The 23,155-nt window shown below is 37.3% G+C and overlaps 1 protein-coding gene across 11 annotated transcripts in view; it reads right to left on the bottom strand.

Annotated features, from left to right (window-relative positions):
* The window catches only part of Ppp1r12a (protein phosphatase 1 regulatory subunit 12A), a 105,062-nt gene that overhangs the window by 56,143 nt on the left and 25,764 nt on the right, over positions 1-23,155 (bottom strand). For all 11 annotated transcript variants that reach the window (XM_051172985.1, XM_051172981.1, XM_051172983.1 and 8 more), the window contains exons 2-3: positions 12,613-12,743; positions 1,958-2,076 (exon numbers count right to left, since the gene is read on the bottom strand). In XM_051172985.1, coding sequence (XP_051028942.1) covers positions 1,958-2,076; positions 12,613-12,743 — 250 coding nt within the window. The remainder of the gene's footprint in view (positions 1-1,957; positions 2,077-12,612; positions 12,744-23,155) is intronic.

The raw sequence follows: 23,155 nt of genomic DNA, 5'->3' as shown, positions 1-23,155 counted from the left end.
CAGTGCAACAAGCACTGTTATCTACACGTCCTGGAGCATACAACAAGCCTAGCAGATACAATGTCAGCTGGTAACTGTCCCAGAATCAGTTTCTACCTTGTCCCCTTCTCCTTGTGAATTTATGTGATCATCACTTCTTTGACTGTAAACGTCAGTGAATTTCTTTAGTTAACACTTCAATTCTATACTTGACTTTCAAACTGTTACCACTTTACTCCCACACTTCCTAAAGAGAGTCCTATCTTTCCATTTCAAATAACTAGGTTTTGGCTCCTGTCACTTTCATTTAGACTAATCAAAGAATTAAATGTAAAGAATGCCTTCTTAAAGCAATACAGGCCTCCTGGTGTCATACATTGCTTTATCCTCCAAATCGTCATCCATTTTATTATCAAAAACTAATTCAACCAAATGAATTTCCCACAAAGGGAGTGTTACATCTTTCCATGCCTTCAAACAAATGTCCTTTGCCATTGGCTCCAGTCTATCTTTGCAAGACTTTCCTTTGACTAATTATATCCTGACGTATGATCCACATCCCAGCAGCCATTAGTTCCCCATGCTTTATTTTGTGTATATCCCCTTTCTGCCCAAGCAAACTACCTCTAAGCGCCACAGCTCCGCATTTAGCCTCACAATGACTAAGTCTACAGGAACGTGCCCCACACATGGCTCTGCTTGCTCCAAAAATTTGAGTATTCCAGGTGCATCATATAGACAGAATTATACAATTCTTGTCTTTTTGTCTCTGGTTTATATCACTCCACATAATCTAATCTCTTAAGGGTTTGCTAGTATGTCAGCATGTCCTTCCTTCTTAAAGGCTTAATATCCCATTGTGTCTATGTACTGTTTTTTGTCTATCAATTCCCCATCAGTAGACACTTGATTTATTTCTACTTTTTAGTTATTGTGAACAATGCTGCTAACAAACATGAGTGCATAAATTTATCTTCAGGGATTTTTTGTTTTTGGATTTATTTCCAGAAGCAGAACTGCAATATCATATTATATTTCTGATCTTCCTCTAAAACATAATTATTTCCACAATCTTCCTATCTCAAATAGAAACTTAGTCCATTCAATTGCTCATTGAAAGATCTTAGATTCTTCCTTTTTTACATATCCTATGTCTAGTCACTCAGTGTTACTCTTGGCCAAGCTACCTGATGTAGGCACGATGACAAACACTGGTAATCATAGCAATCAAGAGGGGTGAGGCAACAGGAGGACTGCAGCAAGTTTAAAGCCTCCCCTCATCAACACACACACAAACACACACACACACACACACACACACACATATTCAGGTCTGAGTCCACTGTAAACAGATTATCAACAATTATTTCCTCAATATCATATTCTAATCTTTCTTCACTCTATTCCTGGCACAACAGCAACTTTGTAAAAGCCGCAGCATGTTGGTCCTTTGTCTAGATCCCTCTAGCAACTCTCTAAGTCAGCCGTCACTGACCGATTTCATCTAGCCATCTTTCTTTGCCCTGCTTGTCACGATCATGCTATTCCACTGGGTGCAGCTCTGACTACATCAAGCAGCCCCCACAACCTATCCTCATTACTCTTTCCGGGGTCACATGACTTATTTCCTACCCTCATTCAGATTTCAGCTCAAATGCTTCCATGTTAGTAGGCATTTATGGCCATCTTGTTCAAATTTACAAGGTGACACATTTCCCTTGTATGCATCCTGACCTTCTGCCTGCTACTTCACTCTAAAGCTATTCTATATATTTTTATGGCCCATGTCTTATGATACACACTCAAATTTTAAAACATTATAAAGACAGAGAGGGGAATAACTTATTTTTTCTAAATAGAATAATATACAGTCATTAAAGTAACAGTTAATATTTAAATGTCCTTCAATGGCCACAGATACGTTTATTCTTTGTAAAATAGCTCTGTACAAGTTCCCTTTATATTGCTCTTACATTACCTTGCCGATTGACCTCGTTCTGAAGTAGCTCTTCCATTGCCTCTTCCTCAGCAATATCTAAAGGTGTGTCTCCTTCACTGTTGACAGCTCCTACATGTGCTCCTTGACCAATCAAAAACCTGTAACATTAAAACAAGAACAGTGAAAGGAATTGCTAAAATGAAACATTATGTATCCATCCAATAAATAAAGTTCTTATGTCAGAACAGGAACAGGGAAAAACTCTAATAACTATGCACATTATTTAAATGTATAAAGTTATCACAAAACTTCTATTTCTTAAATTTTCTAAAAGCACAGTTTTTTAGTAACAAAAATGTAAAATTTTAACAGTAATTAAAGCTTTTCACACATCATTTCAGACTGCCTCGACACCTTTTCACTTATTTTCTAACTGAACTTTATGCTCCTGGTATCAGTTCTATGAGAGGTGGGCTGTGTTTCATTGGGCTTTTCCCCACCTCAGACAATCTCACTATATATGACTGGCCTTGAACCCTGAATCCTGCCTCACCTTTCCAACTACTACAATTCTAAGTATGCTCCACTCTAATGAAGAAAGGGTTTAATAATTATTATTATTTACTAATAAACAACAATATTAACTATTAGTAATAATAATATGGAATAGAAACCAGTAGCCTCATAAAAAGTCAGTTAATGATCCTATTGGGACTCTAGATGAGAGAAGCATGGGAGAATAGCAAAGTAGAAGGATCCAGAGGGTCCTAGAAACCTACAAGAAGAACATTATGATAGGCAGATTTGGGCCCAGGGGTCCTGCTCAAACTATGGCACCAGCCAAGGACAATACAGGCTGTAAACTTCAAACCCCTACCCAGATCTAGCCAATGGACAGGACATTCTCCACAGTTGAGTGGAGAGTGGGGTATGTCTTTCACATGTACTCTGGTGCCTCATATTTGACCATGTCCCCTGGATGGGGAGACCTGGTGGTACTCAGAGGAAGGATAGCAGGCTACCAAGAAGAGACTTGATACTTTATGAGCATATACAGGGGGAGGAGGTCCCCCTCAGTCACAGTCATAGGGAAGGGGAGTAAGGGGAAAATGGGAGGGAGGGAGGAATGGGAGGATACAAGGAATGGGATAACCATTGAGATGTAATAAGAATAAATTAATAAAATAAAATTTAAAAAATTTTTTAAAAAGTCAGTTAATGAAGACTGATTAAAGGAGGCTAAGAAAAAAAAAAAAAAAAAGAGGGCTACTGCAAGTTCAAGGACAGTTTGGGCTAGAATAAAATCCTGTACTACAATAATCAAAAAGAACAGAGTCGGGTCAGCAGTTAAGAGCTGGTACTGCTCTTAATAGAGACTAGAGTTTGGATCCTAGCTCTAATGTAGGGTAGCTCAAAACCAAGCAACTAGCTAGCTCCAGAGGATCCAATGCCCTCTTCTGACTATGAGGGATAGCAGTGCTCAGTACCTACCCACCCATGGCAACAAATAATTGGAACTAAAATAAATATTGATGGCTGAAGAGATGGCTCAGAGCTAAGAGCACTAGCTGCTCTTCCAGAGCACCCAGCTTCAATCCTCAGCCCCAACATGGTGGCCCACAACCATATGAACTCTAGTTCTAAGAGACTTGATGACTTCTTCTGTCCATCAGACACATATGCAGCACAAAGATATAAATGCAAGGAAAACACCCATACAAGTAATTTTTTTAACTCTTAATACACACACACACACACACACACACACACACACACTTAATGCCAATTACTATTTTGAAATTTATAGCAGTCCCCAGGATAACCATTAAAAGGGAACTTTATCTAACATGTTAAAACAAATAGAAAGATAATTACAATAAATCTTGGCTTTCTATTATTTTGGTAAATGGATTCTAATACTTATGCTTTTCTAATTTAAGCAACTAAAACTTTTACCCCTGAGATAGGGTTTATCTGTGTAGCCTTGCTAAAACTTAGTTTTTAAGAAAATACTCACAGAGTCCCCAAACTTAACAAAGGAATCTAGGTGCAGAAAGATACACTGTATCAAATGTATACCTCCTAGAATTGTTTATTTATTAACATTACTCATGTCCCATTCAACTTAAGTTTTTGAACAGCTCAACCAGCAAGTATGAATGTCTTTCAATGATTTACCTTTGCCTTCTTATTCAATCTCATTCTTTTTGTAGTGTACTTTTTTGGTTTGTTTTTCATATATAAATATGCCTTTTGTCTTGAACTAATTTTATTGTCATTGCAAGTTGTTTGATGAGGTGAAGGGACCAATCCCTAGCCATGAAACTGTACTTCGACTTCAACCTGAATATGGGGTCAGGCGTGGACCTTGCACCTACGTCAGGGCGTTTTGTTTTAAGATTTTAGATTTGTTTTGAATTTTAGATTTGTAATGTTCAGCCTGTAGTAAGGAAAGCTAACTGGAAACCAAGAAAAGATTATAAGTGCCAGCAACAACAAAATGAGTGCACCAGAGAAATAATGTAAAAGAATAAAAGGCCCCAATGCTGTGTGCCAGAAAGTACTGTCTAGTTAAATGGGGACTTGAGACATTTTCTTAGAGTAACTGAAATGACTGCTCAGACTTCATATCTATCACACATATACACATAACACAGTAGCAGAAAAACAAGACAGACTTATGTCCCATCTGGTCAACAGCGACTACGTAAGGGGTACATGTAGGAGGTACATCAGGTGCTTTGGGTGCTGATGGGAAAGGGTTATTTTGTTATGTAGGCTTCCTAAATAAGTTTATCTTTTAACATGGCAGTCTGTTCTCTGATATTTTTATACTTAATTTATTCCAACCTTTTTTACGGAACTTCTATAAACAGAGATTATACTTGAATTGAGGGGTTTTTTTTTTCTCCAGTTTCATAGCTTTAAAGCACATAACAGAATAACAGAAAACTAAAGAGAGAGAGAGAGAGAGAGAGAGAGAGAGAGTATTTTCTTAAGTATTGCAAACAGATGAGTCCAAAGCAGAAAAGACGTAAGCAGACTGAGAAACTGCTTTGTTTGTTAGAAAGTAACCCAATCTGCTAGGCAAATCTAATCTAAACAACGGGTACATTTATGTTAAAAATGTTCTATTAGAAGTCACTCAAAGGACATAAAGTAGGCACCTCAGATTAACTGAAGTGGCCAAAAAGTGAGCTTTATGAAGCACAATTTCAAAGAAACACCAATCAAAACCAAATAAATGATCCAAAGCACGCACATATGCTGGATGCCATGAGAAACTAATGAAAGTCAAATTGCACAACTGAGCTAAAGTCTGGGCTGTGTACTCAGCATGCACCTGATAAAACTGTGCAGGACTCTACAACTATCATTTACAGCAGTAAATACTTAAAGTAGGCATACAAAAATAAACAGACTCTCATGGCATTGTTTCTGATCTATGGTCCAAAAGTTAGCTGGGCAGAGGAAAGCACAACTCTTATGTTCTACAAAATTGAGTTTGGTTCTCACCTGTAATATCTGTTTGACACCATCCTCACCCCCTGCTACAGTCTCTGGTTAGTTTCAGCATTAACCACAGTGATCCCGACTTCTGTCTCCTAAGGCTTTTGTGTGCATATCCAACACTGAATCCTAGCAAAGCACAAGTAAGCCGACGTCCAAGATCACAGAGCAGTATTAAGCCAAGGTGTAACACTCTTTGACACAGTGAACGGCTCTATGAAAAAAACCTTTTGTGATCAAAATAAATCTACATAAATATGTTTTAATTGGTAAAAAATACACTGAGTTACAAGGATGACATCTTAGACTTGATGAAATCTAGGATGCACGTTATAAAATTCTATTCCAGTTGCTTCTATACCTTTCTCACTCACGCCCCAAAGGAGAGCAACCAAAATCAACTTTCTAAATGTAAATATACTTAACCATGCAATTCCCTCAATCATATGGGAAAGGAGGCACAACCATATTTTGGCTGAAAGTGCAAACTTGAAAAGATAGACTACCTTGACTCAAAGACTAGCTCTGTCATTTCCTACATGTGACTTTTCTCTATGATTTTTCTTCAGTTATTAAGACTTATTAATATAATTATATCATTCTTCATCAGAATCTAAATTTCATAGTTCATAAAAATAATATAGATTAAGTTACATTTTCACCAGTTTGAGGTAGTATTCTATAACCAAATTCATTAATATTTCTATGAAAAGAAAATTTACAAGATGTGGAATAAGTAAAGCCTGCACCATTAGTGGTCATGTTTCACTGTGCCCTAGTACTACAACAAATTTGTGACTTATATTTTTCTTGGAGTTTCAAGGGTCTGTACACGAGGCAACTATAGGATAGTAAAAACACATTTCCATGTGATCATAAAGACAACTGAAATTATGTTAAAGGATTGAGAATAGTGAAAAGGCACACAGTGAACACCGTGCAAATGTCAGCTATTACTGTTACCACTACAACTGCCTTTTAGTTTTCCTGCCTATTTTAAAACCTTGGGCCAGTGAGCTATATATTTTTTTATCACCACTTCAAATCTTACAACCCTGATTTTGTTCCTGCTCCCTAGGCTGTCAAACAGTCTACCTAACAAGATGGACTAACTATGTATCCCACCAAAGGACAAACTCAGCACGGCACAGAAATGCATGCCTGCTGTATCTGATACTCTCCACAATCTAGTGTCTGCATGAAGAATCAAACACAACAACAAAAACAGCCCAAAGAAGCCCTTCTATGAAATACAATCAAGTCCAGCATTTGCATGGTTAACCCCTTCATCCCACTCCCATAAACCCAGTGGCTCATAAAATACAACAATGAGATCAAGATCAGCATTTGTGTGGTTATTCCCCCATCCCCCAGTGGGTCATAAAATACATCTATAAATCAAATTTCCTTTAACACCAAATAGATAAATTATAATAATTTACTCATCCTGTAGTGAAGGCTAAACCTTTTCTTTGGATATTTCTAATATCTGTAAGTCCAGGGTGCTTTTCTTACAAAAACAACACCTGTAATGCTTTAGAAACAGATATTTCAAATTAACAAACAAAGCAAACGCTATATATGATCTAGCTTTTTTTCTTCCAACCTTTTGTCTCAACAACATATACTTACATAGCATCATGTCTTGCCTTTGAGTCTTTCTCATTTACACTTAGTTTTAGCAGAATTTCATTTCTTGCATGTTTTATCTATCTGGGACTATCCAACTCAATTAGCTACTAACACAAATGGGCTTTAACTGGCTAGGAATGCATAACTAATCTTTGATACACTGGCAATCCAACTAAGCATGGGGTCTGTCCTAGAATGTGTAGATATAACAGTGACATTCTATGAGAGGAAACTGATCTTCCCTTTGCCAGCAGGGATCAACTGCAAATAGTTTCTTGGCCTCAGCCCATGCCCACTTCTCCGCAGGGCTGAGACTCCATTTGGCTTACACAGGGGTTGTTGGACAACACACAAAAAACCCTCAATGTTATTTTCATTGACTTTTTTCTTTGTATTTTTTATTAGTCCGTTGCTTGTTTGTTTTGATTTTTGCATTTGTGTGGATTTTTGGTTTTGTTTTCAGAGGGAGAGAGAAAGAGAACATAAAGATAAAGTTATGAAGTTAGGTGGGCAGGAAGCTGCAGAGGATCTAGGAATTGGAGGAGAAAAACATGATCGAAATATATTCATAATTTTTTAAAACTATAAATTTAAAAAATAACAATACTGAATTTTAGACAGAAGAAATAAGCAAACCATAGAGAAAGGTGCCTAGTTGGTCTAAAGACTCAACAAGGAGACCATAATGCCTACAGAAGAGCCTACAGAAGGGTCAAAGACGGAGCCTGAAAGTCAGGAGTGGTGAATGGAAGACAGATCAGACTCTTGTAGTCAGTATCTTTCTACCCTGGACACAGTTAAGACTGCACTGGAGACTCTGAATCAGACTGTGATGCTCCCCAGCTGGAGCTCTTGTACAAGCATCCTGCGAGCTACACCAAGAAAAACAAATGGAAGGAAGATGACAATTAGGCCTAGGAACTATAATAACCCAATGGAAAGCAACAGTGCTCAGGATCAGAAAGAAATGGAGGAGGTAGCAAAAAGTAGTTAAGACAGTGGAAATATTCTGGTAGTGAGCCAACAAAAATCTTGAAGATTTTGGTAGATGTTTATGGATGAAAGTTATAAACAGGAAAGACCAAACTGTAACTAAACCAACACAAACATCTTAAAGTAATATCCTTAAATAGCCAAGTCTTTAAGTGAAAAAGTAAAGAAGATAATAAAGCTTTTTCCATGTGCTATGAATAAGGCCATAGAAAATGTTATTGAATGTAACACTACAAGCCTTTTGAAATATGAAATCTTCAATACCAATCTTTTTAAACTACTTCATAAAAGAAAATACATTAATGTACTAATCAATCTATAACCTAAGAAACTGTGTGTGTGTGTGTGTGTGTGTGTGTGTGTGTGTGTGTGTATGGCTAACCTAATATAGGGTTGTTTTTACATTAGAAAATTTTTATGGCTGGCTACTTAAGATAAAAGCATTTCTGAAGCAATTGTAGTAGAAGCTTAAAAACAGAAATATAGTAATGAAGCTACAATACAAAGAAGAATCATTTCAACAACCAAAACCTTAATTAAATCACTCAAAATATTTTAAAGATAAACATAATAATATATATTCCAAGAATAAAAACAAAGAAAAAAGGACAACTACCAAGGCTAAAGTTCTAAAGTTCTAATTATTTAACTAAACAATGTTCACTGTTAATTAAGTGGAGCAGGTAAAACTGTGACACATATGGCCATATACAGCAAACAAACAAGCCTCTACCTTTATCTTCAAATGTGAGTAAGCTCCAGAAAAGACTGTCACTTTTTAAAATATAGAGTCGAGGAATATTTGTGACATTTTGTCACTTATCTTTAAAAGGAGGATTACTTATTTACACATATACTTAAATTTAAAAATCAAAATAGGAAAGTAAAGGAAACATTTTTATTGCTATGCATAGGGTATAGGAGGAAATTAAGTGGTAGAGCAATTACTGATATGAAAACATGGTATTTCATCTAAATAACAAAATTAAAATGGTAAAGAACCCAAAACTAAACTTAAACAATGAAACAAATGGTACTATCTACTTGGTAGGTAGCATCACCAATAGCAAAGAATTATTTAGCTGGGTAAGGGGTGCATTCTGAGGGTGGAGAGTCATTAGTTTGAGGCCAGCTTGGGCTACATATCAAGTACTAAGACAGTCTAGGCTTAGTTTTGTTCAAACAAAACAAAAAGAAGGCATTCAGTGAATTCACAAGTAGAATACTTTAAAGACAGAAAGAAAATACCAAAACCAAAACACTGTTATCAGAGGTAGACACTCAGTCTAATGTATGTGTAACACATGACAACATTAATTAGTAGTGTGTTATTATGACCCTGTAATGTCTGGCAATGATGAAAGGGCTAAAGAATAACACCTATACTGATTATGAATGGAGAAATTACCAATCCAGTAGTAATGCATACTCTTAGAACACATTACAAGGGGGCTGAAGAGATGGCTCAGTGGTTAAGGGTATTTATTGACTGCTTTTCCAGAGGATCTGGGTTCAAATCCCAGCACCAACATGGCAGCCCACAACTGTCTGTAACTCCAAGAGCTGACACTTTCACATAGACACATATGTAGGCAAAACACCAATGCACATTAAAAACAAAAAACAAACCCACACAGAAGGCACAAAAACAAAACAAAAAAACAAACAAAACAAAACAAAAGAACACATTACAAAAGATAGAGCTTCATCAAGAATTGTAGTATAAAATGTTAACCAATCAAGGGCAACTATCACAGCCTGAAGCACATCAAATATGTTTAAATGTATGAGCTTCCAAAGCTGCTTAACTTGAAAAATAACTAGTCCTTGCTGAAGGTTTCTCAGGGGAAAACTCATTATGTTAAAAACTCAATAGGGAAGAACAGTCAACCGAGGAGAGGAAATAAATGGGCATAAGTAAATTCCAACAGCTTTACTATATTCCAATAGCAAATGTTTGAGAAAGAAAGCAGAAAAACTTTTTTACAACTACCTCAAAACAAAAACAAACACACAAACACAAAAATTATAATACATTAAATCTAATGAAAGCAGTGAATGAATCCTATAATGAACCCTTCCTATAATCAGAATGTAGAAAATACATTTTTCTACAATGAGAAGAAAACTGAAAAAGACACCAGAAGATGGGAAGATCTGGTGTGCTCACAAACTAGAAAAGTGTTGTGCTGCCGAGTCTTATGCTAACTTGGCCATATCTGAAAGGAGGGGCCTCAATGGAGACAATGCCTCCATGAGGTCCAGAAGTCAGGCATTTTCTCAATTAGTGACTGATGGGAGAGGGCTACGTCAATTGTAGGAGGTGCCATCCCTGGGCTGGTGGGCCTAGGTTCTGTAAGAAAGCAGGTTGAACAAGCCATGAGAAGCAAGTTAGTAAGCAGCTCCTGCCTCTAGGTTCCTGCGTGCTTGAGTTCTGGTCCTGACTTCCTTAGGTGAACAGCAAGCAGTGTGGAAGTTGAATAAATACTTTCCTCCCCAACCTGCTCTTTTGTCATGATATTTCCCTGCAGCACTATAAAGACAACTAAGACAAGTGTATTATTATGATCAACCAATCTACAGATTCTACACAACTCATCAAAACCCCAAGGTTATTCTTTATAATAAAAAACTGTTAATATTCATATAGAAGCAGAAGAAGTTGATAGTCAAAGCAATGCTGAGCAAAAGCACATAATATTACAGAGCTACATGTAACTAGAAGCATTTGGGAAAATGACTCAGTAGGTTTATTTAATTAAACCAATGAAAGAAATTGTATAAAACCGTTATTACTGCTTTTCAAACTCAAAAGCCAAATTTTAAAAAGGAAGCGGAAGAATTAGAATCTGAAGAAAGAAGTTGAGTTTCATTTTCGCAGAGGAAACAAAAAGATAACTATCAAAAGCTAAAACACACCAAGGATTTCTCAGGTGCTAGATACTGTTTTTAACAGGCAACCTAGGTAAGCCCCACAACAACCCTATGAAGCATTAATTCCATCTAGTTCTGAAACTAGAAGAACGACCCTGCCAAAATCACAACCCTCCACAGTAAGTGAGAAAGCATTTGTAATCCGAATTAGCTGACTAAACGCTTAAGTGCCTTTACATTATCTTTGAAGAAAAGTTAACAGTCATCTAATTTTTCCATGAAGAGATCTAAGTAGTAGAGGTACTCAGGAGTGTAAGCACCAAAAGTAATTAAGGACATACAGAACCAAGAACCATTATTTTAAACTTGGATAGCCAGTTCTCTGCAATAGCATGCTCATGCTATGCAAGGAGCTCATGCCAGGAGATGGCTCAGTACAGTGGCTGCCTCATGACTCTGATCCCAAAACACAACAAAGAAGTCAGGGCTGGTGGCTGTGACCCTTGTCCCAGCACTGGGGATGTGGAGATGGGTCATCCCTGCACCTTGTGGCCAACCAGCTTTATCTACTCACCACGTTCCAGACCAGTGAGATGCCCTGCCTCAGAACACGGTAGACAGCATCTGCTAACACCACCAAAAGCTGTCCTCTGTCTGCCACGCATGTGCATGCACATCTGCACACCTCACATACGTTATTCAAGGCTTCCTTGGTTATAGATTGAAAAACAAACAAACTCAAGCATCAGAAAGGGGAGTCAAGCCACTAACAGATGTAGTACAGTTAGTGGTAAACATAGAATAAAGCACAATAGAGATTTTTTTTTTAGCTTCTAGGCCAAGCCAGTTTTGTTATGCTGTTTTATTTCCCCTTGAAAGAAATATACTCAATTCTCATTTCCATGGAGAGAACAGAAAATATAGCGAGATAACACAATGAAGACTTACTAAAAGTTATTTATAATTGACCCCTCCTAACTGAAGCTTCTTATTCTGTAGTTTCAAAGTTACTGTCAACCACAGTCTACAAACAGTAGTTGGTTTTTTTCTTTTCTCACTCTTTTATTTAACTTTTATGAATGCATATTTTAAAATGTTCTACTTTAGTAATTCTTGTTCATTTTACTGTGCTTAAGTTACATTAACTAGTAGATGATAAGTTCTGATATAAGAAATATACTATACAGTGGTATATACAGTCATAAAAACTCATTTAATGAAAACATTTTTAGTGTATATACATTCCTATATTAAATGTTTGAACAGAGTACTCACACATAAAAGGCAGCTGGGAATACAGTGACTCTCAATAAATATTCTACAAAACATACTTCCAAGAAAGTGATCTTAAGAAAAGCTAGTGAAGCCTGTAGCAATGTAACTCGGTTAAGAACTGTTCCTTTCTTCTGATATTTAATGATTATAAGAGTGGACGAGACTGTGAAACACCAATCCTGCGTCACTCAACACGGCTATAGCTACACTCAAGAAAACATGGAGAATGTATTCATTACTGATTTTAACACAAAATTCAAAAGGCCCCAGCAGTGAGAAACTCAGTATCTTACCCGTTTTCTCTCAGGGAAAAATTTCAGGAATTGAGGTAACAGGATTAATCATTAACAAGGATTTTATAGAGCCTGTTGTTAGCATGGGCAGCACACGACAGCACAGAACTGGCTTACTCTGCAATGTCGAGGTACCCGCAGGAAGCAGCGGCATGCAGTGGGATCCAGCCCTCGTTGTCAGGTTGGTTGATGTTTGCTCCATTCTCTACCAGAAACTTCACCATGTCAACATTGTCGTCAATGCAGGCCTGAAAACAGAACAGAAAGCACGCTAGAAAAAAACTGTATCAACAGTCTGATAAACATGTCAACAGCATAAAATTCTTGCTTTATGTAGCTTTAAATATATCCTCTGCAAATTAATCTCTAAATGTAAAATTCAAGTTTTAAAAAGAAAATAACCAATGTATTGTTAGTGTGTGGATGCGCACACGTGCATGTGTGTGGAGGTCAGAGCGTAAGTCTGTGGATTCAGTTCTTTCCTTCCACCTCTGCTGGGCTCCAGGTGGACCTCAGATTACCAGGCTTGCAGAACAAGCACTTTACTTGTCAGAAAACTTTATTTGTAAATTATTATAATTTTTATTTGTCAGTTTAAATCCTCATTTCTAAGATGTGACTCCACAAATATTAATGCAGCCTGTAAAATCTCACTAACTCTTCAAAACTTCACAGCTGCCTGACACTCCAGTTCTAGGGAATGCAGTGCTCTCTCCTGGCCTCTACGGACACCAGGCACACTCAGAGTACAAATATATACATACAGGCAGCCACGTGTACACAGAAATTTAAAGAAAAAAAAATATATATACTGGCTTTTTGAGACAGGATTTCTCTGTGTAGCCCTGGCTATCCTCAAATTCCCAAAGATGGGATTAAATACGTGCACCAACACATCTAACTTTTAAAAATAAATCTTAAAAGAAGCCCTGGGACACACAAAGTCTTGAGAATCACAATCCTACAGTGAACACTAAGAATTTTTAGCAGGTGTGGTGGCCTGTACCTATAATCCCAACACGAAAGAACTGAGAGACAAAGAGTGTCACGGCTCAGAGATTAAGGGCACTGACTGCTCCTCCAGAGGCCCTGAGCTGAACTCCCAGCACCCACATGGTGGCTCACAGCCTTCTATAATGCGATCTGATGCCCTCTTCTGGCCTGCAGGTGTACACGCAGGCAGAGCACTGTATACATAATAATAAATAAATCTTTAAAAAGAGGATCATGAATAGAGCCAACCAATGCTACAAAGAAAGATACTAGCTAATTCTCAGCCACCAGTGCCTGCTTATATGTAGGGAAAAAAACTCTTTTCTGGGAGTGAAAACATAACAACAACAACAACAACAGAAAAACTGGAATGACAAAAATGATCTGAAACAATAGATTAAAAAAAAAAATCAAAGTGCTTCTCTTCTGTGCTATTTATAATAAACGTTGTTTTTGTTGATATTTCATTAAATGTAATTTCTTAGTTGGTGTGGGCTCAAAATGACCAGCAAAAGCTTATATATTCTATATTTCACCATGAGAATGTTTTCTCACAATGTTCTGAGCAGAGCCATGGAGTTTCAGTGTCCCCAATGCTGATATTTAACATTTTATCCCTTGAGATTTTATCTGTTGAAACAGAAAGCAGAGAGCATCATTACACACAGACGCATGCACGCACGCACGCACGCACGCACGCATGCACGCACGCACACTCAAATCCCTGAGGGTTTACTGGGGTATTACTAGGTCTTGGTTGGGTACTCACGACCCCTAATGGGTTGTAATTGTAACGGTGCACCCACCCAGCAACCACCAAATTAAGTGCCACTTTGTTGTGCTGCTTAAGTAACATGCCAGATCACTTAACCATGATACACTTAGCAGAAGCTTGAAGAATTTCTTAGTTCATCAATCCAAGTTGAGATGTGACAATTATGAATGAGCCTACATAACATACTAAGTCCAAGTTTGCAACCTTCAGCTCAGTATTCCCACAAAAGAGCTTCATAAATAACATTTCAATCTAAGTAAAAGTAGTGTGGGGATGACTGCTGTCAGCTAGTCCTGTATGGGAGAACTGCTTAAATTTGTGCTACTTCACAAACAGCTCTGCTTAAATGTCCACTTTTGATCTCTCTCTCTCTCTCTCTCTCTCTCTCTCTCTCTCTCTCTCTCTCTCTCTCTCTCTCTCTCTCTCTCTCTCTCTCTCTGTGTGTGTGTGTGTGTGTGTGTGTGTGTGTGTGTGTGTGTGTGTTTACACTCATACGTAAACCTACAGAGGCCAGAAAAGAGTGTCAGAGCCCCTGGAACCGGGGTTACAAACAGTGGTAAGCTGCCTAATAAGGGTGCTGGAAAACTCTAGTCCTCTGCAACTGTTCAGCAACCTCTCCAGCTCCTAAGCAATTACAACAAATTAGTTTCAGATTTTCTGGTGGGAGATGGGATGGTGCTATTAGGAACCGAATGTAAGGCCTCATATATGCTAGGCAAGCACTAGCTCCAGCAAATGCCAGCTTTTTAATAAGACCTTTTCCGGTCTCCATATAAAAATAACACACTCCTGTCCTACCATTTTTTCCATGCCACTTATTCCAAAACACATTACATATTTTTGTTTATTTGCTTACCACCTATTTCTCCTACTGCTAAAGGAAACTATATACCCGAGTTCAATGTGAAAATAACTGGGGAACAAATCTTTGTATATAACAAACAATGTGAAGCAGAATATGGTAAAAGTAAAGGTGAGTAGGGCCCAGAACAGGCCCAGTTGCACTCCTAAGAATACTTCTGGAGGGGGGTGGAAACGTAGTTTTAAAAGTTTCTCTATTTGATAAAAGCTACTTAAAATTTAGCATATAGGAAATAGCTATTCTACAATAAATCAAGCTCTGCCATTTTAAAATATATACGTGTTTAACTCAATATAACAAAAAATACCGACACAAATATATAAGCCAGCTAATGCTAAATCTGCTTCTTCTTTTATTCTGTTTGTAAAAGTTATAATGTAAATTGTTCAAATCGTTCTTCTGAGCATTTAAAAACTCCACATGAGAGACTCGCAGGGCATTCTCATAAAAAATACTGTTGCTGGAAGAATCAGGAGCTAACGCATGCAGCACATTAACAGACACATGACTGGCAGACTTAAAATATTTGACTAAATTTGGTCAGTTACTGAACCATACAAGGTAAGATACAGAATGAATCAACTATATTCCAAAATCTTAACAGACATGGCTTAAGTTTTTACTGAATGCACATCCAGAGCAATTATCAACAGCAAATAGCTATGGAGCTGTCTTCATCCTTTTATTACAGGTCCAGGCTGCAAATTTACTCAACAAACTGGTCCAAGGACCTAAGATTTCTATTCTCATAGTCCTACATGTAAGCATGGAAAAAATGAGGAGGGCTGATGGCAAAGAGTTTAATAAAGGGACTACAAAAAAGCTCAAAGCAGAGCCTAAGAGCTAAAGACAAATTTGGTATTGAACCTGCTCAGCTTTGATAATCATTAAAATCTATTACTAAAATAAGTTTAATGTAGTCCTAAAATAGGTCAAAATCAAATGTGTTTAGCAATTCTACAGTTTAATGGGGTAAAATCATAATGAAAAAACCCAACAGTATTTGAAATAAATTCTAATACTGTTATAATCCCTTTCACAAAATGTTATTGATAAAAGCGTGTTCTAGAGGCAGCCTGCAGGAGTCACCCAGTTCTTCCACTGAATGTCCTGGGGTGGACTGCTCATCTGCTGGGACCAAACTTCTGGAAAATGAAGTATCCAGCAATTCAAAAGTTTACTCTGAGAGGTTTATGAATTAAAAGCACAAAGCAGTTACCCCTCCTAACATTTAAGCTACTATGTTTCTGTAACTACACATTAAGGTGCTAAATCCTCCCCTCTTAATAATTTTTTTATATTTTTTAATCCAAGAGTAAACATTTTCTCTCTTTAAATTATAAAACAATGTTAAGGGGTGGAAAACTGTCAAGTATTTCTTTAGCACCACTGTGGTCAAAGACCCATCAACATATGATTCTGAGTGGATGAGGAAGTTTTAAATGGTGCAATGAGTATCTTAGGGATTCTAGACCTCCTTCAAAGAGACTTCTATGAGCTTAGTCATGCAAATTAGGTAAGATGCAAAAAGTGGAGCAATTAGAAAACAGTAGTTGCATACGAACGTAATTATAGCAATTTTGTGTGAAAATTTAATTACCGGCAATAATTAAAATGCTTATGCCTAATCATTAGTACCAGTTACTGGCACGTAAAAGACAATGTGAAAACATAAACTCTCTATGACTCTTATAAAGAACAAAGCTCTACTGACAGAAACAGCTATCTTTGGGATGCTAGGAAACAACCCACAGACCCTTGTGACACATGGTCTGTTTTAAGAGGAACTGAAATGTCAGTGTCCAAATCAAGGTTTCATTCTATTTTTAAAGCGCAGTGACACATTTCAAAAGAGGAATTGTAAATGTGAGTTAGCTAATAAGGACTCCAAGCAGTATTCTTATGCTAAGTAACAAGTACCTTGGCCCTGCAGTGAGGACTGACAAAGAAATAAGCCTGAGAATCTATGGAGGTTATCTACTATACCTAATTATGAAAGCAAGAAGAAGTGCTGCATTGCTCAAAGTTTTAAGTGTCCTCAGCTTTCTGCTGTCCAATCCTTTAGGCAGGTGTGTGGAAAATAAAGCCCACCCTTTAAAAGAAAACATCCAGCTTAGACCCCTAGAGCTTACGCCGGCAGGAAAAAGACAATACATGTGTGTCAGCTGATGGAACTACAGATGGCAAATACAGACTATTAAAAAAAAAAAAAAAAAAAAGTAAAATCAACCTGAGAAAAACATTTTGAAAAGCAAAAATTAAGTTTCCATGTAAAAAATAATTTAAGTACTGCTCAAACATTCAACACTAAATGTCTGAGTAAGAACACCCCAAAACTGGGAGCATCAAATATCCAAAGATTAAAAATGTCCAAATCCACTTATACTTTTCTTCCCTTTATTAATAATGATCTAGAAAACAAGAATTGAACCTATATTTTTAGAGTGTATGCTTTCATTTAGAGACTTAGTAAGGGAACACCATTTCTTCTGAAGCTTAAAATTCTTAAAACTATGAAATGAATCAAATTTCAGCATCATTCTCTCACTAACTTTTACTAACTGTCCTCTGTACAACTCATCAAACCTTGCATTTCTGTAGCGGCCGAGACCAGCACTAGAGGGCACATTCTCCTTGTTCTCCTTTATACCTAGTGGCTGGTCTCGAAGTACATAATAAACATGAGAAGTGAATCAAACTACAATACTAACCTTCTTAGTCAGAAGGTGCTAAGGACCTAGAGTGTCTTACTACAGCTTCTTACAGTCTACTCTCAACTATGGTTCCTGAAAAACTGCCTTATACATCACACCATACATAAACATGCTATTTCAATGAACTGCTTGCCTAGGGACTAAAAATCACTTAGTTCTGTCTTCAAGATATAAATTTTTAATTAAGAAAAAAAGTAAATAACGTTTTAAAAAACACTGCAATTTATGAAAAATAACATAAGAGTCATTATGCATTTAGAGGCAAGTTAAAGCAAACTTTTGGAACAAAATATTTCTTATGCCAGGTCTCAGTACTATTGGAACTCTGGAGTAAGGTAGGAAGTAACTACAAGCAGCTATTTCTTTGATACGTTTGATTTTAGCATTCATGATTACAGAGCTACTACAAGAACTTTTTAAGTCAACTTATCAATGAGAAAATGGCATTAGGTACAGGGGAGGAAATAAAAGTGTTTACTATTTTATTCAATCAACAAAAAGAAAAGCAAAACAAGCCACAGAAGAATATGCACACAGTGGTTCCGGTGGGAAGCTGAAGCCAGAGGAGCCAGAGCTCACGGGCCCGTGTGGCGCTGCAGTGTGTTCTAGACAAGGTAGTAAGCTACGAAAGCCTGTCTCAGACACAGAGCTGGGAATACAGCTCAGTGGTAGGCTGTTTGCCTAGCATTCATTGAGTCCTGGGTTCAATTCTTAGAACAGCCAAAAAGTATGCATCAAGATACAATTTTTCACATTGATCTAACAAATGAAAATAAGTCTGACTACATACCAAATTATTAATTAGCACACATCTTTTAAGTCACTGAGTTGTTTTCCCAAAATGTCTTCTAGTGAGGACATAAAAGTTCTTATAGCTTTTCAAAACAAATTGATCATAGATTTCAATCAGCTAATAGCTTCTAAGTGAAATTCTTCAATGTTCAGCAAAGCAGGTAGCCATAGAGAACATGGTTTCTCCACCAATTCAACAGTTACTGAGTGTCAACTACGGCCACACAGTATTGGGTGCTAGAAATACAATGGTGTTGAACACCGACTAGATTTCCACACTCACATACTTTATAGTCAACAGGAAGAGACAAGTAAATACAAAATAAAAAGAGCTATCATAAATTGTATAGACCAAAGCACTAACCTAAATTTGAGGGCACGGTGGTGGTGGGGCACAAAACCTCTCAGAATGGTCCCAGAAATTATATCTTAAGGAGTTCTGAGACCTATAAAATAGAATTTCACTAGACTAATAAACACCGATGCCTAGGTAGCTGATCTAGAGAAAGAGGTGACAAGACATAAATGGCATACTTAATACACACTCAGAAAAGCTTCCGTCACACTCCACACAAGACTAAGAATCTTCAAAATGGAAACAACAAACAAGAACAGGGACTGGAGAGACGGCTCAGTGGTTAAGAGCACTGACGGACTGCTAGTCCAGGGGACCCAGGTTTGATTCCCAGAACCCACAAGGCAGCTCACAAGTGGCTGACATTCCAGTTTCAGTTTCAGGGTGTCCTCAGGCACCAGGCACACACGGTACACAGACATACCTGCATCCCACAATAACCACATAAAAACAACAACAAAAAGAATCAGAAACATCCTCAAGCGAAGGAAATAAATAGTGCAGTGTTCTATGCAAACAAAGAAAATGGGAACAAAACAAAACAAACCTTTAAGAGGTTAAGTGCTTCCCAGTGGCAAAGTTCAGGCCACACTTCATTGAATCTACCTTCCAAATAAACACCAACTGTTCTAAGTGTTTCACATGCATTAACTAATTTATCCCCATAGCAACCCAGTATTTAAGAACCATTATCATTATCATTATTTAATAGCTGATAACTAGCAAGACTGGGATAATAACTCAGAAGTCTGCTTCTACTACCTGCGTCTCTAACCAACAGATTATACAACTTAGCTGCAGTGCAAGGTACAATAATATCCCTAAACAATGTGGTCCTAGTTACTATGAAAACTTCAACTGAATATGACCAACTTTGACAATGCAATTTCACTTTAGAAACATATTCTGTAGACTTGCTCACTAATGTCCAAAAAGGTATGCACAAAATTATCCATGACAACCTGGTGAGCTTAAATATCTTTAAATAATTAATTTACAGACTGTCGTAGTTTTCATCAACTTGATAAGACCTAAACAACCTGAGAATCTCAACTGAGGAATCAGCTCCACCCAAATGCCCTGCAGCTATTGTCTTGGCTGCTAACTGATGGGGGAGACCCAGTTCATTATAAGTAGTACCATTCCTAGGTGTGGGACATATTTTAAAAAATGTAGCTGAGCAAGCCATGGGAAGCAGTACAGTAAGCAGCATTCCTCCAAGGACTTGCTTCAGTTCCCACCTCCAGGTTCCTGCCTCGCTTTTCCCCCTTCAACTATGGAGTGTGCTTTGTAAGTCAAATCCTTTCCCCCCCTAAGTTGCTTTTGGTCATGGTGTTTATCACAGCCAACAGAGACTCAAACTAGAGCATACACAAATTGTCATCAATGAAAAACTAATTCATGGAGTAATATAAAAACTTCACCAAGTGCAAAGCCTAAGTGTAAACATGAGTAAAGTTTCTAATCAGTGTTAAAAGTAAAACCAAAATAATTAATAAATACATATATACGTATTTTTCACGTATCATAAATTTATGTCTGAAACAACACCAATTACAGTGGGTTATGGCTAGATCAACTATAGGTCACATATGGTGGTAGGAACTGCCATAGGAAGGAAAAGTTTTTATGGTAGTATACAGAAGAGGAGCTAATGAGCCCCACCTTCTTTCTATTTTCCTCAGCTATCTAAAGGATCTTCACTCAAGTGAGGACCATGCCAGTGCTTGGGAGATGCAGATGAGAAAATACGGTACTTAAGAGATAGCACTGGCCACACAGTGATTCTGAGGTCCATGATACTTTCACGTCCTTTTGCTGGTTTATATTCCTTGTATTAGCTGCTTAACATTTAGTACAATTCTACACTAAGCCTAGCTTTACATCAGAGAGTTCTCGAGTCTGGAAGTCCAAGACCAAAGCATGGGCAGATTCAGTAACTGGTGAGGACCTGGTGTCTGGCATTTTTCTAGGTATATCCTCATATTTTTGGAAAACAAGTAAACCACTTTGACACTCTTTTATGGTTAAAATTTACCTATTAAACTGTTTCCTTATTATAGCTTCTTAATATTAAGGGAAATTAGTTTGGTTCTATAGAAAATAACAAGGCTTGGGACCAAATGCATGTAACCCTATCACTTGGGAGATGGAGGCAGGAAGGGATTCAGTCACCTTCAGCTATAGAACAAGTTTGAAACCAGCCTGGGCCTCATGTGACGTGTTACAATAAGAAAACAAAGTTTTAAAGAAAACATTACCTGAAATTTAATTATTCCTTTGTACTTCATTTTCTTTTGCAAAATAAATGTTTTTGTTTAACTCAGCATGTGATATGCATCCCTTTTAATTAAACCATAACAAAAGGGTTTTTGTAGAAAGATTCTGAAATGTTTCCTAACTGATTGATAGTAATTATGAATAATCAGTATTTAATGAGAATTACTGTTGCATTTTATTATCAATCATGGAATCTAGATCAGTGTTGAAAAATGGCTAAGCCTTGCTTGCAATAAGCTCAGCCCACCACACCTAAGAATACCTATAAATGAATTTCAAAACATCATCTCCAAAAACTTAATCTGCTTTACTGTATAGTAAATGAGTTCTGCGCAGCACTGTCAACTCCAAATCTGTGTCACAAGGAATAATCAATAATGAATTAACATTTCATAATGCCAAAAAAAATTTTCAAAGGGGAGGAGAGAAAAACTTTGCACACAAATTTTATAGACCAATAATTATACAAAAGTTATCTTACCTAACTATATATTAAATGATTAAACAGATTTGAATATAGTTTGTCTACTTGGGGAGAATTCTCCAATTAAAAGTTTTAACATATGCACAGGTTTCTCTGTTAGAAAGCCAGACATTACAAAACTTTGCTAAGATAACTTAAGTTCTTAGACAAAACAAAGTCCAGTGCTGAACACAGGAGATGCACACTCTTAGTTTCTGTTAAGGTTTGGCTATACTGCGTACTTCCTCAATAGTTCGTGTCAGAGTGCTTGTACCTTTTTACAAGGTGTGATGCTGGAGGCACTACCTCAGAGAAGATTAATACAATTCTCTCTCCTACAAATTCCCCTAATTGAAGGTTCAAGAAAGAAAATACTTTAGTTCAACTGCAAAGAAGAGAAAAAAATATGTGCTATCAAGAATTCCAATCTTTTTGGTTCGAAGAATGAACCAAGGTAGTTTACAGCTTGGTAACTTCTCTGGAGGAAGACAAAGGATGTGCGTTCTTGGGCTTTGCTAGGTTATGGTTAAGGCACTGGGGTACCCTCTACATTGCTCAATAGAGCCTTCTCTTAGACCCCAGCATCGATTTTTAGTATCTCCTACAGCTTGAGAACATTTCTGGGAATGAATGACTGTTTTCTGTAGCATTCTGAACACACCTGTCCTAACACACTTAACACAGCTAAAACAGTGTTTTAATTACTTGTATCTGCTGTTTCTCTATTCTTTTTCTCCCGTCAGTCTCTACTGTACTATTATGAACCCTCAAATTGAGGGCCCTACCTTAGTTGTCACTATACTGACAGTGACAACTGATAGTCATACTGATAGAGGTAATTCCCTAAACTGATAGTGACAACTACTTGTCACTAGACTATATTAGACCTGAATCAAATGCTGACTAGGAGGAGCCTGCACTGCAGAATGATGACACTTCACCAGCAAGACTCAGTGTATAAGCTGGCAATCTTTGCTACTCGTAGCTCACCATGACCACAGAAATTAGTGTGTGTGTGTGTGTGTGTGTGTGTGTGTGTGTGTGTGTGTGTGTGTGTGTGCGCGCGCATGCACATGCATACACGCCATACTAAGTGGGACTGTGAATTAATACTAAGACTTTCAACTAAATATTAAATTGCTTTAGAGCTAAAGATATAATTGACCAATACTAATAATCACTCAGAAAAAAGCATACTTATTAAAGAAAAATGATAATTCTGCTATCTGAATAAGAAGCACCAAAGTTCAGAGAAGGTATAATATGTTGACCATGCTACTATGTCATATTACATTATACGGTATGAGCAGTATGTTGCTATGCTTTTTGAATGCTCTCATCTTTTCATGTGTTCTCTACTCAGAAAGCAGCGATACCACAACAGAAGAGTCCCAAGTAGCAATTTCATTTCTCAGTTTCGACAGCA

This window comes from Acomys russatus, chromosome 31, assembly GCF_903995435.1.
Source record: "Acomys russatus chromosome 31, mAcoRus1.1, whole genome shotgun sequence".
Lineage (NCBI taxonomy): Eukaryota > Metazoa > Chordata > Mammalia > Rodentia > Muridae > Acomys > Acomys russatus.
This window is presented reverse-complemented; position numbering and strand designations above follow the sequence as displayed.